Source organism: Dermochelys coriacea, chromosome 7, assembly GCF_009764565.3.
Source record: "Dermochelys coriacea isolate rDerCor1 chromosome 7, rDerCor1.pri.v4, whole genome shotgun sequence".
NCBI lineage: Eukaryota > Metazoa > Chordata > Testudines > Dermochelyidae > Dermochelys > Dermochelys coriacea.
The window spans coordinates 111,591,184-111,607,689 of record NC_050074.1 but is presented as its reverse complement, the minus strand read 5'-3'; the positions used below and the strand labels follow the sequence as shown (position 1 = coordinate 111,607,689).

The 16,506-nt window shown below is 41.9% G+C and overlaps 1 protein-coding gene across 1 annotated transcript in view; it reads right to left on the bottom strand.

Annotated features, from left to right (window-relative positions):
• PDZD8 (PDZ domain containing 8) overlaps positions 1–15,524 on the bottom strand; it is a 144,652-nt gene extending 129,128 nt beyond the window's left edge. The window contains exon 1 of the mRNA XM_038411096.2: positions 14,315–15,524. Coding sequence (XP_038267024.1) covers positions 14,315–15,204 — 890 coding nt within the window. The 5' untranslated portion in view covers positions 15,205–15,524. The remainder of the gene's footprint in view (positions 1–14,314) is intronic.
• Between the last annotated feature and the right edge of the window lie 982 nt (positions 15,525–16,506).

The window sequence follows — 16,506 nt, the reverse complement described above, 5'->3', positions numbered from 1 at the left end:
AAGAAATGTGTGCAGTGGAGCGTTTTGGAACATAGTTAAACAAACTCAGCTATAGATGTTTGTTGCACCTTGTTCTTGAGGTGGAAAATGGTGAGGTCTGCAATAGTCCTTAGTGCCTGTAAGACTTTGTTCCACAGTCTTGGGCCAACCCCCAAATAAGTTGTCTCCTGCACCGGCAAGCTTTGCTCTTAATTGTAGGAAGTCCCATTGCACCAAGAGAGCAAAGCTGTCAATTAGGATTTATCCTAGAGCTTAAGGCGATCTTCTAGATACCCTAGTCACAGAGTACTAAGCACCCTGGAGATAAGGACCAAATGCAGAAACTAAATAGATTCACACTAGAAATAAGGTTTTGTTTTTTGTTTAAACACAGTGAGGGTAATTAACCTTTGGACAAAATTTACCAAGGATTATTCATCGCTTTAAGACTTTAAATCATGAGCATGTCTTTCTAGAAGATTCTCTAGCTCCATCAGAAGTTTTGGGATTGATACAAGAACACTTTAGTGAAATTCTATGGTGTTTTATGCAGGTCAAGAGATGACTAGAATGGTCCCTGCCTTCTGGCCTTAAAAATATGTGAATTTATGTTTTCACTCGGAAAAAATCATGTCTGCTTATTACTTCAAAAATGAAATTTAACCTAATTCTAGACCCAAATCCACTTAATTGCTCAGAAGCCATAGTACAGCAGTAAAATAAACATATACTTAGACACCTTCGGTGATGCATTTTTTAAAATGAAGCATACATAAGGTGTATAGGTGCTCTCTCATCACTTACGTACTGCTGTTCTTTATTTTATCAAAGCTGTCCCATTAAAATACAAATCTCACTTGACTATCTTCAGGAAAACTTGTCAGTTGTTCAAGAAAAAAAAATATGTACAGAATAAAACTGCTCTGCTTAATAACTTCATTGGTCCAACCCATCACTTGTAATGTCGCTGGAAAAAGGCGATGGAAAAATTCAATGTTATACTATTAACATTTTGAAAATGGAACCATTAATAGATTATTAGTCCCCACTGACACTTCTTTACTCAATTACCAAACCAGCCATTTGAGTATCTAATATTGTCCCCCAAATGCTTCTTCCACTCTCTCAAATACACCCCGTATTTAATTAATAAATTCTCCTATTGTTCAATGGAGAGTGATGAAATGTTGAAATAGTTCAAAACCAAGCAAGTGTGAACATGAGTTATATACAGAGACCAGTGTTGGTGATGTGAGGCAATCACTGCAGGAATGTTGAATAAGCAGTTTACCACAGTCACTCAATAACATGAAATGACTAGCTACTATAGTGAAACTGTCAACATGACATTAAGTTTCATAGTGATTAGAGTGCAGCATTCTATGACACCACATTGCTGAAACTCACTTTCCTCACTCTAACTGCTTTCTAAAAGCTTAACTTTTTATTTTGTTACAAAGAATTACAAGATCTGAAGACCAACTTATGCAAAGGAATAAGTTTTTCATGTGTGCATATTACTTTCTATTTGAGAATGTCCAAGTGCTATACATTTGCATAACACCCATATTATATAGTAGGGAATCACCCCTATTTTTAAGTATGAAAACTTAGGCAAAAAGTGATTTACTCAGCGTCTCAACGGAAAGTTGGACTCCCAGTTTTGAACCTTAACAATAGGCCATGCCTTCTCCCACTTTAACCAAAGCATTCAGTGTCGTATATTATCTTAATCTGAAAAATAAACTTGAGTTTTCAATGATAAGATTAGTAGTCAGCTGAAATAAACCCTAGAGGTTTTACTGAAAGCCTTGAAAATATGCAAGTTATGACAGACTAGTTAGAAAAAACACTAAAGTTTGTTGGAAAATAACACAAACAAAGTTTGAAACAAGTCTTTTTTGAGATATCAGAACACATAAAAAAGCAAACATTCAAAACATTAAAGTTTCCCCCACACACACACACACTTTGATATCAAACTGAAGAGGTTTGAAACAGAACTTCATCAGATTTTCCCCAGGCTTTCACCCCATCAGCATCTACCTACCCAAAAAATACAACACTGGTCTTAAAGCAAGCATTTTTTAAAATCCACAATTGTAAGAAAGGTAAGCTAGTGCTGTAGTTTTATTTTCATTTGCAATTGTGTCAAAGAATCTCACACACATCCTTTCAAACAGGAGATAGGATTGAGGGTCAACATTTTGAGAAAGGAAGTGTCATTGCCCACCAAACCAATTAACTCTAATCATTAAATGGATCAGTTTTTGAAGCAAACAAATATAATTACCACTATAAATCTATTCTCTCTCTCACACACAATCTTTCAACCTCTATTGATTTTATGATTTTTTTTGTATTCCCACCATCCTTTGCATTCACCGAGATTTTCTTGGTCCCCATGTAATTCTCCTACACAGGATTGTGTCACACAGAAATACATATATTGCAGAAAAGGCACAAAAATGCAGTATTTGATTATCATGCACATGTCAAAGAGCTTATGCCCTCACTAATCCAAAAAGCACAACAGTAACCTACTACTACATGTCCTGTGCATGGTTTATTGCTTATAGAACATTTTAATTTTTTTTTTAAACTTAAAACTTTTAGAGGATAAGAGATTCTGAGATTTACCTTCTGACTGTGAGAACCCATAATTAGACAATATGAGAAAAAAAATAGGAAAAAAGATTTTAAAACCCTTTTCTCTATTCTGAACCAATGGCCAAAATCATCAATACCAACAGAATTAAGGCTTTCATTTTATCACACACTTAATTTGGTGACCTTCCAGGCACACTGCAAAAGACATCTTCTTCAACAGGACTTTTGGAGTAGGCGGAGGGAATGATGAAAGGGTGGAAAGCAGCTTTTTAGTTGGTGGCAGGCTAGCCAAGTTCCTTTATGAATAGTTATTTGATGCTGCTGGGGTTTTGTTTTGCTGTAATATTAATTACCTGTCAGGGTGCCTAGAGCTTTGTATAAGCTATTCAAATAAAAAAAAATAAACACGTTTAAATAAAAAGTTATTTGCTCTTGTGGCTAGGAAGATCTTCCAAATGTGATAAACTGCAGTGTCTATAGAAAGCTCTATTGACTGTTTATCACAGTTTTCCAAGCAATATAGTGAAGTCTTTGGTCAGTTTCACTGGTGCTATTAAGAACCATGTGAGCAGCACTGAAACTGTCATGAATGATGACAATGTCATAATGATACCTCTATCAACAGAGGCAGGCATTGGAATTTTTCCACGGGAGAAGGACCCAGAAAATGGAAAAAAAGAGGGAGAACAGAGTAGCAGAAACTTTTTCACCTGGGTTAGGTGAGCAAAGGATAGGAGATAATAGATGCATCTTTTCCTTTCTGGCAGCTACAGCAAACAGAATTTCAAACCTGTAGCAGGCACCTGTTTTGCAAGAAAGGGGAGATATAAAAATATCAGTAGGCTCCAGAAACAGCATCTTAGTAAAAGTCTCATCATCTTCTCTCTTTCCAGCTGAGGAGAGCTGGAAGGTGGGATTCTCAATAAAGTACTGCTCCTGGACATCACTGGTGCCTCTAATATTATCTTTAAAAGGTAATTCTGGCTAAGAAGTTTAGACTTCCAGTTAGATGTTCACTACATTTTTCAAGACCTCTGTTTACCTGATTAGGTTTGTCACATCAATAGCAAAGAACCATTTTACGCCAATGTCTTGCTTACATTACATTTTTGGCTTATGCTTCTTGGAAAATATGGAGTCAATTTAAAAACTATATAACAAGTTCTGTAATGGATGAATTAAAATAGGTTAAACTAAAGTTTTTGGGTCATACTGTCAAGTGTCAAATCACTGCTTTATTTTATTTCAGCTATTGTTTAGCTGAACTCATTAACTAACTAAATGTAAGTCATAAGTGATCAATTGTGCTATTTAACTTCCAATAACAAATCATTTCTAGAAAGTAGTCTTTGTAAGACCCTGCTTCTCTGAATCTGTTTAGCTTCTGCATTTGGCTCTGCCTCAAAGTTCTGGTGCATTCTTAAGAAACTAATTGTGAATCAAATTCCTGATAAATTCTTCTTTAGCTAGTATCACACACGGTATGTTTGGACAAAACTCGATGTTACTTTAAATAACCCAAAATACATGTTAAAAGGTCTGCTGTGGTTATCTTCAGTTTTAGCATTAAAAATAGTTAATGAAAAATTGATTGTAAAGGAATGTGCTAAATGGCTTAGATTTAAAAGTAAAGGTATAATTTTACAGTTAATGTATCTAATTGCCTCGTGGTTGCAACATGAGAATAGATGAGAGACAACTTGGTTTCTTTACCTGGGTGCCACTGGCTGGCTCTGACACTTTGAACCACTCTTCCAATGTCTGTTTCTTTATATGTTAAATGAATTGAGGATGCTACCAGTTACCCACATTTGTAAAGAACTTGGAGATTCTGATTAGTGAGATGTATTGTGCGTTGCAAGTAAAACAGTCTCAATTTTCAGCGGTGCATGGAAAAAAATACCAAGGCATGTTAAAGAGTTATTTAGAATTTGAGTCAGATTCTTCTTCCTTACACTCAGTTCTACATTGCTTTTACTCCCGATTTACACAAGCATGAATACAAAATTGTGCCTCTGAATCTTTTAGGCCTTTCTACATGGGAATGCCGTTTAAAACCTAGTTTAGGATAAATCAGTGCAGATTTAGCTAACGTGGTGCAAACCCAAGTGCATATTCTTATTTTTAAAATAAATAAAATAAAAATAAATAAATAAAAAGGAGTACTTGTGGCACCTTAGAGACTAACAGATTTATTTGAGCATAAGCTTTCATGAGCAACAGCTCACTTCATCCGAAGAAGTGAGCTGTAGCTCACGAAAGCTTATGCTCAAATAAATGTGTTAGTCTCTAAGGTGCCACAAGTACTCTTTATTTTTGCAAATTCAGACTAACACGGCTGCTACTCTGAAACCTATTCTTATTTTAGTTTAAATTAAACCTGATCCAAAATTCAGCTTAAAAATTTCCCATGTTTAAACTGAAATAAGTGTGTCCATACAGATTAGCACCAGTTTAACTAAAATCAATTTAAATTCATACCTTAGTTTAAACTGATGCAACTTTCTCATGCAACACAAGTATTCTGGCAAGTTCCATTATGATACACATCTTTAGAGAATGTAGAACATGCTTCACTAGATAGAAGATGCAAAAAGTTTCTTTCATGTGCAAGAAAGACACCCATTTTAAAGTCCTTTTAGTTACCTTCTCCTCCTGATTCTACCACCACTTACTTCTACGGCCACAATATTACAAATCTGTTATCTGTTGTATTTCCAAATTCAAGGTCTTGCAAATTCATCCATTCTGATACTTAATCTGCTTACTGCTTTAGCTATAATATGGGAGTTCTATATATTTCAAGGACATGAGGTTTTTGAGTATGTTAAATAAAAGAAAGCAATAGCTTTTTTTATTATTATTTTTACCTTCCCTTAGAAACTGTATCCGATTTTGTTTTATATGTAACTATTTGTTTCCAATATTCTTTCCATCACTTAAATCTTTGATAATAAACTTATTATTTTCACTATAAATACATCTCAGTGATGTGGTATTGAGCGAAATGCTAATCCCGAGTTGACTCATTCATTGCTTACAGACAGCCCCCCAATCTGAAGCAAATACTCACCAGCAACCACACACCACACAACAGAACCACCAACCCAGGAATCTATCCTTGCAACAAAGCCCGTTGTCAACTCTGTCCACATATCTATTCAAGGGACACCATCATAGGGCCTAATCACATCAGTCACACTATGAGAGGCTCGTTCACCTGCGCATCTACCAATGTAATATATGCCATCATGTGCCAGCAATGCCCCTCTGCCATGTACATTGGTCAAATCGGACAGTCTCTACGTAAAAGAATGAATGGACACAAATCAGACATCAAGAATTATAACATTCAAAAACCAGTTGGAGAACACTTCAATCTCTCTGGTCACTCGATTACAGACCTAAGAGTGGCTATCCTTCAACAAAAAAGCTTCAAAAACAGACTCCAACGAGAGACTGCTGAATTGGAATTAATTTGCAAACTGGATACAATGAACTCAGGCTTGAATAGAGACTGGGAATGGATGAGTCATTACACAAAGTAAAACTATTTCCCCATGGTATTTCTCCCCCCCACCCCACCCCCCACTGTTCCTCAGATATTCTTGTTAACTGCTGGAAATAGCCTACCTTGCTTGTCACCATGAAAGGTTTTCCTCCTTTCCCCCCCCCCCCCCCCCCGCTCCTGGTGATGGCTTATCTGAAGTGATTACTCTCCTTACATTGTGTATGATAAACCCATTGTTTCATGTTCTCTGTGTGTGTATATATCAATCTTCCCTCTGTTTTTTCCACCAACTGCATCCGATGAAGTGAGCTGTAGCTCACGAAAGCTTATGCTCTAATAAATTTGTTAGTCTCTAAGGTGCCACAAGTACTCCTTTTCTTTTTGCGAATACAGACTAACACAGCTGCTACTCTGAAAACTATTCTTTTGGGAACAGCAGATCTGGTATTTCTGTGAGTGATCCGTGGTGAAGGGGCTGAACACTATAGGGGAATGTTTCAAAGGGATTCGGGTGCATCTACTGTTAACTTAGAAGGTAAAGTAAGGGTTGGCATAGCCCATAAAAGTGCTTGGGTGGTTAACAGGCTAATGGTGTCAGGATACTGACACCAAGTTAAGTACAAGAAAGTCTCCCTCATGCTGGAAGTATGGGAGGTAACAAGATGACTTTCATCCCTGGATTCCCCAAGAATCACCACATCAGTAGATAATTAAGGAAAGAAAAACTTAGGACTTAGGTAATACTGTAGCCTCGTTAGAGAATTTTAGCCAACTGGCTCTTAATGAAATGGAAGCTCTAGCCTTGAATGACAACTGTTACATCAAAATAACTGTTTTGTTAAATCCAAATACTCTTGCTCAAGAGCCAAGGAAAAGAGACAGGTATTTTCGAAAGTGTCAATTATATATAAATAAGAGTTTAAGTATTTCAGCATAAGCTCTAACCGTATGTCAAAATGTTTATCCCCTTAGCTTATGGATTGCAAAACTGGAATAAATCAGATCATGAACATCTGATTCAGTGTGATATAATCTATACAGGAATATTTCAGGAATGTCACTCTGAAGCCTCTTACATCAGCAGAGTCACTGTGCAGGATGGAAACAGCTTCAAACAGGGTTGAGGGCTCCTTTTGTTCAGAATATCACCAGGTTCAATCATTATTGGGTTTTGTGGTCTGTTACAATGCCATTTTTTAAGTTCCCAGCCATTCTGACTTACAAGTTACACCTGTGCAGTGTACAGCTACAACGGAACATGTATCTGTGCTATGCCAAAAGTCCTTGACCATTGTGATATCAGAGGTAACTCAATCACCCGCCTTTCTCTACAACTAATTTGCATGCAACAATTTCATTGGACAGATGGATTGATTGGCCCAACTGCCACCTGCACAAATCAACACAACCAGCACACACATACAAAAATACATACATCCCTCAGCGCAGCACATGCCCCACATCTGCCACCTGCGCAAACCTTCCAGGATTGTCTCTGTCTGTGTCACTCTGAAGACCAGAATTTCTGTTGAGCCAGTGTGCGGTGATGGAAACAGCTACAAGCATGGTTAAGAGCCTTTTGTTTAGAATATCACCAGGTATAATCATCTCCAGTCCCTGTGATGACCAGATAGAATGCTGGAATCCGAAGGTTCTCCAGCAGTTGGAACATGACAATTTACCAAAGAAAATGGGAGTAACATTCACATGGCGTAACAAACAGGTGGTTGTTCCTCCAGCTGGGAGGCAGGTCTGTGGACAAACTTTGGGGGGCATGTACAAACAGCAACATTTCTCACTACAACACAGCACATAGAAACAAGAATCCCTCAATTTTGGCTTTTTTAAACACACAAGACTTTACAAATTACACACGGCAGTCCAGGCTTTTATTTACCTTTAAAATAAGTCTGTCAACCTTAAACAATTCAACATTAGTATTTCTTATGTGCCAAATTATGCCTTTGGTGAATAAACACCACAGTGATAAGCCTTAATAGAACTGCAGTTGTCTGCTGGACAGTTCCACTTTTTTTCTGGATGACAAAGAATAATCAGCCTAAGAAATTCAACATTACCAATCTGTTCATAACTTTACAGTTTATTTTAAAGTGACATATCTGTTAAAAATCAGAAGAGGATCAAAGACAGGCACAACCCTTTCCACGGAATGCATCCAATGAAGGGAGCTGTAGCTCACAAAAGCTTATTCTCAAATAAATTTGTTAGTCTCTAAGGTGCCACAAGTACTCCTTTTCTTTTTGCGAATACAGACTAACATAGCTGCTACTCTGAACCCTTTCTTAGCTTACATAGAGGAGAGATGATTTGTAAAGAGTCTTATCAATCACGGTTCATTACAACTTTATTCGTATTTGGAAAAAACGGAAGTAGATTGTGCAGTTATCTGTCTGCAAAACACTTAGTATACTATATACATTAATAGTTCTATAAAAATGTAATCACAAAAGACTAAGCAAAAATAAATGGAAATGTTTAGTTTACCCAAGCTTTAGCAGGAAAGTCAGAATAGACACCCAGACTAGCACAGGGGTTCTCAATTTTTGTCATGGGAGGCAATACCTTAAAAAAAGAGATTGTTTGAAGGAGCACATCATCAATCTATTAACAATTGTCTAGACCTTCTCTCTTGCAATTGGCCATCAAATAATTTCTCTGTAGAATCTATAGCAGTAATGTTTTTTTAAAAGTGTACTTTTAGTTTCTTTAAATGTTATTTAACAGCTGGAAACAAGATAGGACAGTTTTGAGACCTGCAATTTGGAAATTACTGAGCCAAAATGATGTCCCCTTTTTAAATGGTTCAAAAGAGAACTCCTTGTATGCCAACATCTTCTATTTCTAAGGCCTGGTTTAAACCTAAAACTTAAGCCAACCCAGCTACATCGCTCAGGGGTCTGAAAAATTCACACCCGAGACACATAGGGTACACAGCAATTCAACACCCACAGCTGGCTGGTGGCAGTTGACTCATGGTCAGAATAAGGCGCTGTTTAATTGCAGTGTAAATGTTCAGGTTTGGGCTATTACCCCACCTTGCAGGGTCCTAGAGCCCAGGCTCCAGCCCAAACTTGAATGTCTACACCACAATTAAATAGCCCATTAGCCCAAGTCAGCTGGCATGGGCCAGCCATAGGTTTTTAATTGCAGCATAAACATACCCATAGTTAAGCCAACTAAGTCCAGGTATAGACACAGCTGGGTTGATAGAAGAAGTCTTCAGTTGACATAGCCACTACCTCCTGAGGGGGTGGATTTATTTCAGCAAGAGAAAAACTCATCCAGTCTGTAGCAAGTGTCTATTACAGCGGTGTAGCAGCAGCACTGCAGCTGTGCTGCTATCAGGCTTGTAGTGTAGACATAGCCTAAAACTACTACTATTACAACTATTCAATTATTTATTTGAATACTCCTAGAGTGAGGGTGGGGCGGGGAAAGCCACAGAAAGTGCTTGAACTGAAAACAACATACAGCTTGTTAAATATTTAAAACAATAATATTTTAAATGACAGAAAAGAGGCAGGGACAAATACATTCCACACAAATGAGAAATTATTGAATGTTTACATCAGGAAACAGGTTGTTTAAAGGGTGTAAAATTTATCTGGCTTCCTCCCAAAAACAGAAAAATTGTATAAAAGAATAAATTAGCATGGCTCTAAAAGAATATCTGAATCACAGGTTGAGTGTTTTGCCTTCTTTTAAAGAAATTTAAAACATGCAAAGCCTAGTAAGAATGATTACTTTTCCAAAACTTATCCATGAGGCAGTGTGGTTTAGAGTTGAGAACAGTATTAGAACTCCGGGACTCCTGTCCCAATAACCACTGACATTGTGCTACCTTGGGCAAATCACCTTTGCTTCAGGTTTACCCCTCTCTGCATGGGGGTCAACACTATACACACAGGTTTCAGAGTAGCAGCCATGTTAGTAGTCTGAATCCGCAAAAAGAAAAGGAGTACTTGTGGCATATTAGAGACTAACAAATTTATTTGAGCATAAGCTTTCATGAGCTACAGATCACTTCATTGGATGTATGCAATGGAAAATACAGTGGGGAGATTTTATATACACAGAGAACATAGCCATCAGGAACAGTATCCCCGATAATGTTACAGCAAACCTGGTGGCTGAACTTTGTCTTCACCCATAACTATTTCACATTTGGGGACAATGTATAACTTCAAATCAGCGGCACTGCGATGGGTACCCGCATGGCCCCACACTATGCCAACATTTTTATGGCTGACTTAGAACAACGCTTCCTCAGCTCTCATCCCCTAATGCTGCTTCTCTACTTGCACTACACTGATGACATCTTCATCAACAGGACCTATGGAAAAGAAGCCCTTGAGGAATTCCACCAGATTTCAACAATTTCCATCCCACCATCAACCTCAGCCTGGACCAGTCCACACAAGAGATCCACTTCCTGGACAGTACGGTACTAATAAGCGATGTTCACATAGACACCACCCTATATCAGAAACCTACTGACCGTTACACTTACCTACATGCTTCCAGCTTTCATCCAGACCACACCACACAATCCATTGTCTACAGCCAAGCTCTACGATACAACCGCATTTGCTCCAACCCCTCAGACAGAGACAAACACCTACAAGATCTCTATCATGCATTCCTACAACTACAATACCCACCTGCTGAAGTGAAGAAACAGATTGACAGAGCCAGAAGAGCACCCAGAAGTTACCTACTACAGGACAGGCCCAACAAAGAAAACAACAGAACGCCACTAGCCATCACCTTCAGCCCCCAACTAAAAGCTCTCCAACGCATCATCAAGGATCTACAACCTATCCTGAAGGACGACCCATCACTCTCACAGATCTTGGGAGACAGGCCAGTCCTTGCTTACAGACAGCCCCTCAATCTGAAGCAAATACTCACCAGCAACCATACACCACACTAACCCAGGAACCTATCCTTGCAACAAAGCCTGTTACCAACTGTGTCCACATATCTATTCAGGGGACATCATCATAGGGCCTAATCACATCAGTCACACTATCAGAGGCTCATTCACCTGCACATCTACCAATGTGATATATGCCATCATGTGCCAGCAATGCCCCTCTGCCATGTACATTGGCCAAATCGGACAGTCTCTACATAAAAGAATAAATGGACACAAATCAGACATCAAGAATTATAACATTCAAAAACCAGTTGGAGAACACTTCAATCTCTCTGGTCACTCGATTACAGACCTAAAAGTGGCAATTCTTCAAAAAAAAAAAAAAAACTTAAAAAAACAGATTCCAACGAGAGACTGCTGAATTCGAATTAATTTGCAAACTGGACACCATTACATTAGGCTTGAATAAAGACTGGGAGTAGATGTGTCATTACACAAAGTAAAACTATTTCCCCATGTTTATTTCCTCCCCCCCACCCCACTGTTCCTCAGACATTCTTGTCAACTGCTGGAAATGGCCCACCTTGATTATCACTACAAAAGGGTTTTTTTTCCCCCTCTCCTGCTGGTAATAGCTCACCTTACCTGATCACTCTCCTTGCAGTGTGTATGGTAACACCCATTGTTTCATGTTCTCTGTGTCTATAAAATCTCCCCACTGCATTTTCCACTGCATGCATCCGAGGAAGTGAGCTGTAGCTCACGAAAGCTTATGCTCAAATAAATTTGTTAGTATCTAAGGTGCCACAAGTACTGCTTGACTATACACACAGAATGTGCTCTAAGTTTTAAGTTTCAATGTCCATAAAGCACATTCAGATCTCTTGAGGAAACAGTCTTATATGCAGGAGTGGATATTTTGTTACCCAATACCTACTAGCCTGTGTACTATGTCTACAAGCCAGGGTAAAAAATAGCTATGCTACCATGCCACTTGCAAAGCCAAACTCCCTGCTATTTAAGGGAATAACTATTTAATTTTTAATATTTTATTGGATTGTATTTTTTTAAAATTAGCTTACAAAATTTCTTAGACTTTCTTTCCCTAGAATTCCCTCTCCTCTTTCCTGTAATGTATAATGCCACATGATCAGTATCAGTTACCTTCTCTCCCCCACCCCTTCTCCACACTCCTATCTCTTTCTTAGGAAATTTTGTGCTCTACCTCTGCCCAGTATTTTCTGTCACTCAGAATTCTCTTTTTAAAGTTTATCTCCCCTCCACCATAACATACTTCTCTTTCTTAACTTATCACTCTCTCTTTCTCTCTCACCCGCACTCACAATCCTAACCCAGTAGTTCTCATGCACAGGATTTGAAAAATTTACAAGACATCAAATATCTTGGACTGAATGAGGAGAGAGGCCTCCACTATCCAGGGGCACCTTCAAGTGAGATGCAAGACCCCTTCCACAACTCCCTGAAGAGTGGAGTGATCCATCACTGACCTAAACGCAGACACACTGCAACTGGAAGGAAGAAGGGAAGAGAATGTTCCCTCCCTCCCTCCCCGCTTTGCTGCAAGTAGTTATTGAAGTCAGTGAGGGTCTTGCTGTCCTAACCCTCAGAGACTAAGGTCAGAAGGGACCATCATGATCATCTAGTCTGACCTGCACATTGCAGGCCACGGAACCTCACCCACCCACTGCTGAAACAGACCTCTAACCTCCAAGTTACTGGAATCCTCAAATCATGGTTTAAAGTCTCTGGTTTAGGTCCTTTTCCACAACCAGTAGCTCAAGTCCCTTTCCCAAACTGCAACTGTATGAAACTCACCTGATCCTTGTGAGTTTCAATGGTGTCCACAATGTTCTGAATACCAGCCCTTAAAGCTGACAACTGTTCAGTCAGTTTTCATTTTGCTGCACTGTGCAAATGCTATGAGTAACACCTGAAATACTTGAAGTGTCTGTGTAAAGACTCAGGAAGACCCAACCACATTGGTTTAGACTTGAGTCAGACTTTGTAAGTTATATTCACAACCATAATGCCTCTAAATTATTAAGAGAATTAAGATTCTGAAATGGCATTTCCCTGAGAAGCTTCTTACCTGCCCTGCTTTTGTGGATTTTTCAAGCCCTAGATCATTTTCTACACATGCACATATATATTAGTCACACAAGCTTAGCATAATTTGTAACAAAGAATAGACAGGAAAGGCTTTTAAAGCCATCTCCTCGACATAAAAAATAAAGATATACTTTAGAATTCAATGATTCCTTTGTGTGGCTTCCCCTAAGAGGAACTTTACCAAGGTCTTAGTGCTGAGGGATCAAGTAAACAGGGTCACATTAATATATTTAGCAAGTGATCATGCAAACTATAGAAGAACATACAGGTGAATGACAGGACAAATGTGTTTCCTGAGACTGGTAAGTTACTGAATACTTATAGTCACAGACCAGGCAGCAATTAGGCAGCAAAGAATTCACCTGGATTCTTCCACTATAGATAAATCACTGGACATCCCATTATATGCAAAACTGCAGTGTGTATAAATCAGATAGAAGGTGCTCTTCACACTCCTTTACTACAATAAAGACAAAGTTGGCAATAGACAATTCCATGACTGCAGCATTAGTAGCGAGCAGCTGTCCCCAGCTAGCTCTTAGGTCTGACCAAGGGCAGATGGAGAGGCTGGAGGAGCAGGGGGAAGCAGCAATGAACCGGGGGGAAAAAAAAGATAATTTTTGCACTTTTACAGTGCCTTTCGGAGCATATCAAAGCACTTTACAGTGAGAGAATTAATTCCTGTCTCATGTTAGAATTATTGTCCCAGATTTTTTAGATAGGAAAAGTGAGGCCCAGTGACTTGCCTATGGTTGCACAGTCAGTCAGTAGCAGATCCTGGAACAAACCCCACATATCCCAACGCTGCATCCTGTGCTTTAGTGACAAGGCCATCCTTCTACCTTCCAAAGAGGTAGTAGCATGGAGCAAGTGGATAAGGCACTGGCCTGGTAGTTGGGATACCTGGGTTCTATCACCTGTTCTATCATTAATTTACTATCTGATCTTGGGCCACATGGTGTGCTTCGTGTTCTTCATCTGTAAAACAATGAAAGTGATACTAATTCACCTTTACAATGTGCTTTGAGATCACAAGATGAAAGATACCATACAAGTGCCATTATCATATGCCTGAAAAAGTGCCAATAAAAACTTTTCCTTTTCTACCTGAGAGTACATGACAGGCATTTGAATGGAGCCTGTCCCAAGGTAACCCCAGGGAAGAGGGGAATATGGCACCTTACCTGATTTTATAACTGGGTAAGGTGTGCTTACGCTTGATGACCTTCTTGAACTGGTTGACGATGATAGAAGTGAGCTGGGGCATGGGCCTCCCCTCAAACTGGGATTTCACCTCAAAACCTATCACAGGATCATCCATGAAAGCAAAGGACCAGTGTGTGAAGGGCAAGCGGGTGAAGACCAGCCTCAGCTTCCCCATCACCCGGGAGATCTTGACGAAGAGGTACGCCGACTTGCCAAAGACAAGGTCGGCATCGATGGCTAGGTGGAAGCCACCATTATACTCCAGGTCCACCTCGAAGCCCAGTTCCTCGGGGCAGCCCTCGTCACTGCAGATCACTGGCCGGATGAGCTTGATGGATTTGAAGAGGGGCACCACATCGCCCAGCGACACATCCCTGAGGCTGAGCCCCTCCAGCACCTTGCCCGTCATCTTGGTCTGCAGCAGCTCCTCGAACTCCACCTTGATCTTCTTGGTGACCCAGTGCCTGACCAGGGAGGTGTCCCTGAGCTCCCTGAAGAGGAAGAGGCAGATGGCATTGAGGAAGTAGCAGGTCTCCTCTCGAGAGGAGGGGGGCGCCGGGGACTCTTGCTGCTGCTGCTGCTGCTGCTTGGCGCCGGGCTCAGCCTGGGGCTTGGCGGCGCCCGGGGAGGGGGTAGCAGCGGCGGTAGGGGCAGGCTCCTGGGGCGGATGGCTGCCCGCCGGGTCTGAGCCGTGGAAATAGTCCCTGAGGCTGTGGTCGGGCAGGACCCTGGGGAAGAAGAGGCCGCCGGAGGCTCTCGCCACCCCGGGGGGCTCCGGCTTCCTCCTGTAGAGCAGCAGCAGCTGGAGCAGCAGCGTGATGAAGGAACCGGCCAGAGCCGAGATCAGGATCACATAGACCAGCAGCATCTCCGCCTCGACGCCCGCCAGGCGCGCACCTGGGCACGGGCTCCCCCCTCACACCAGCGCCGCCGCCTCCATCTTGTGGGCATGGAGCTGGGGCAGGTGCGGAGGGGCTGGGAGGGGGGGGGCGCAGCCTCCGCCTCAGTCCGCCCGAGACACCCGCGCGGTTCCTCCCCGCCTCACACAGCAGCAGCAGCAGCAGCCAGCTGCCGCCTCATCCGGGCCTCACCTCCCGCCCCCCCCCCCGCCGGGCGGAGAAAGCGACGGCCGCTCCCCCGCCCCGTCCACCCGGATTGGAGGAGAGAGGAAGTCCTTACCCCGCACGTCACAGGGCACGGCGCCCTGCGCGGTGACGTCATAACACCGCCGGCAGGAGGGGTGCGTTTGCACGGGCGGCGCCGGAGACTTGGGCCGCGTGCGCCGGGCTGGGGGGCCGCGTGCGCCGGGCCGGGTCGCCTGCTGCAGCGGACAGTGCAACCCGGAGGGCGCTGCAAGGGGAGAGGGGGCAAAGCGGAGGCTGGAGCGGCACGGACGGCGGGGGTTGTTTGCAGAAGCTGCCCGCGGCTGCTGGGGGTCCCCAGCATCTTTTCTCAAATATTCACCCCGGGGGAGACTCGGGCGCTAAATGGGATCCCCCTCCTACCCCGGGGCTGTTTCTGCAGCCACCTGCTGAAGAGGATGAATGGCAGGCGGAACGGAGGAGGCTCCGACAGAGCAGGGTTCGCTCTAGGATAGCGCCAGGCCCCCTTCCAGCCGCCGCCCCCCACCCACCCCCCTTTGCAGGGCACTGATATGCCACAGAATTAGCGCCGCAGCTGCCCACCTTTGCCCTTCGCTCCCAGGAGCCCCTCCCCTCTCAGCACTATGCACCTCTACCAACCCCTGCAGTTCACTCTCTGCCATGTTTATTGCACCGATGCAGTTACGTTCTGCACACTTTGCACTATAGACGGGCCAAAATGCTATTTTCTCCATGTTCCTTTACCTCCCTCTAGCCTTTGCATCCACCCTTGAGCTGCAGATCTGAGCACCAGCTGGGCATTGCCTTTGAAGACACTGCCCCGAGGCTGGGCTGATGTAGACTGGACTGGGCAGCTCTTGAAAATGGCTAGAGAATGATGGTGTTGTGGGGACCTACTTCTTGGTCTCCGACCGCCCAGAGTTCTTAAAATGCTCTCACTAATAAATGAATTGCAGTATCCTAGCTTTTGAGAAACTATCTCGGAAAACCCTGTTTCTAGTCTCTTTCTCACTTAGCAATGGAAACAAGAAATAAGTTCCCACCAGGACAAGCTACTTCTGTGATAG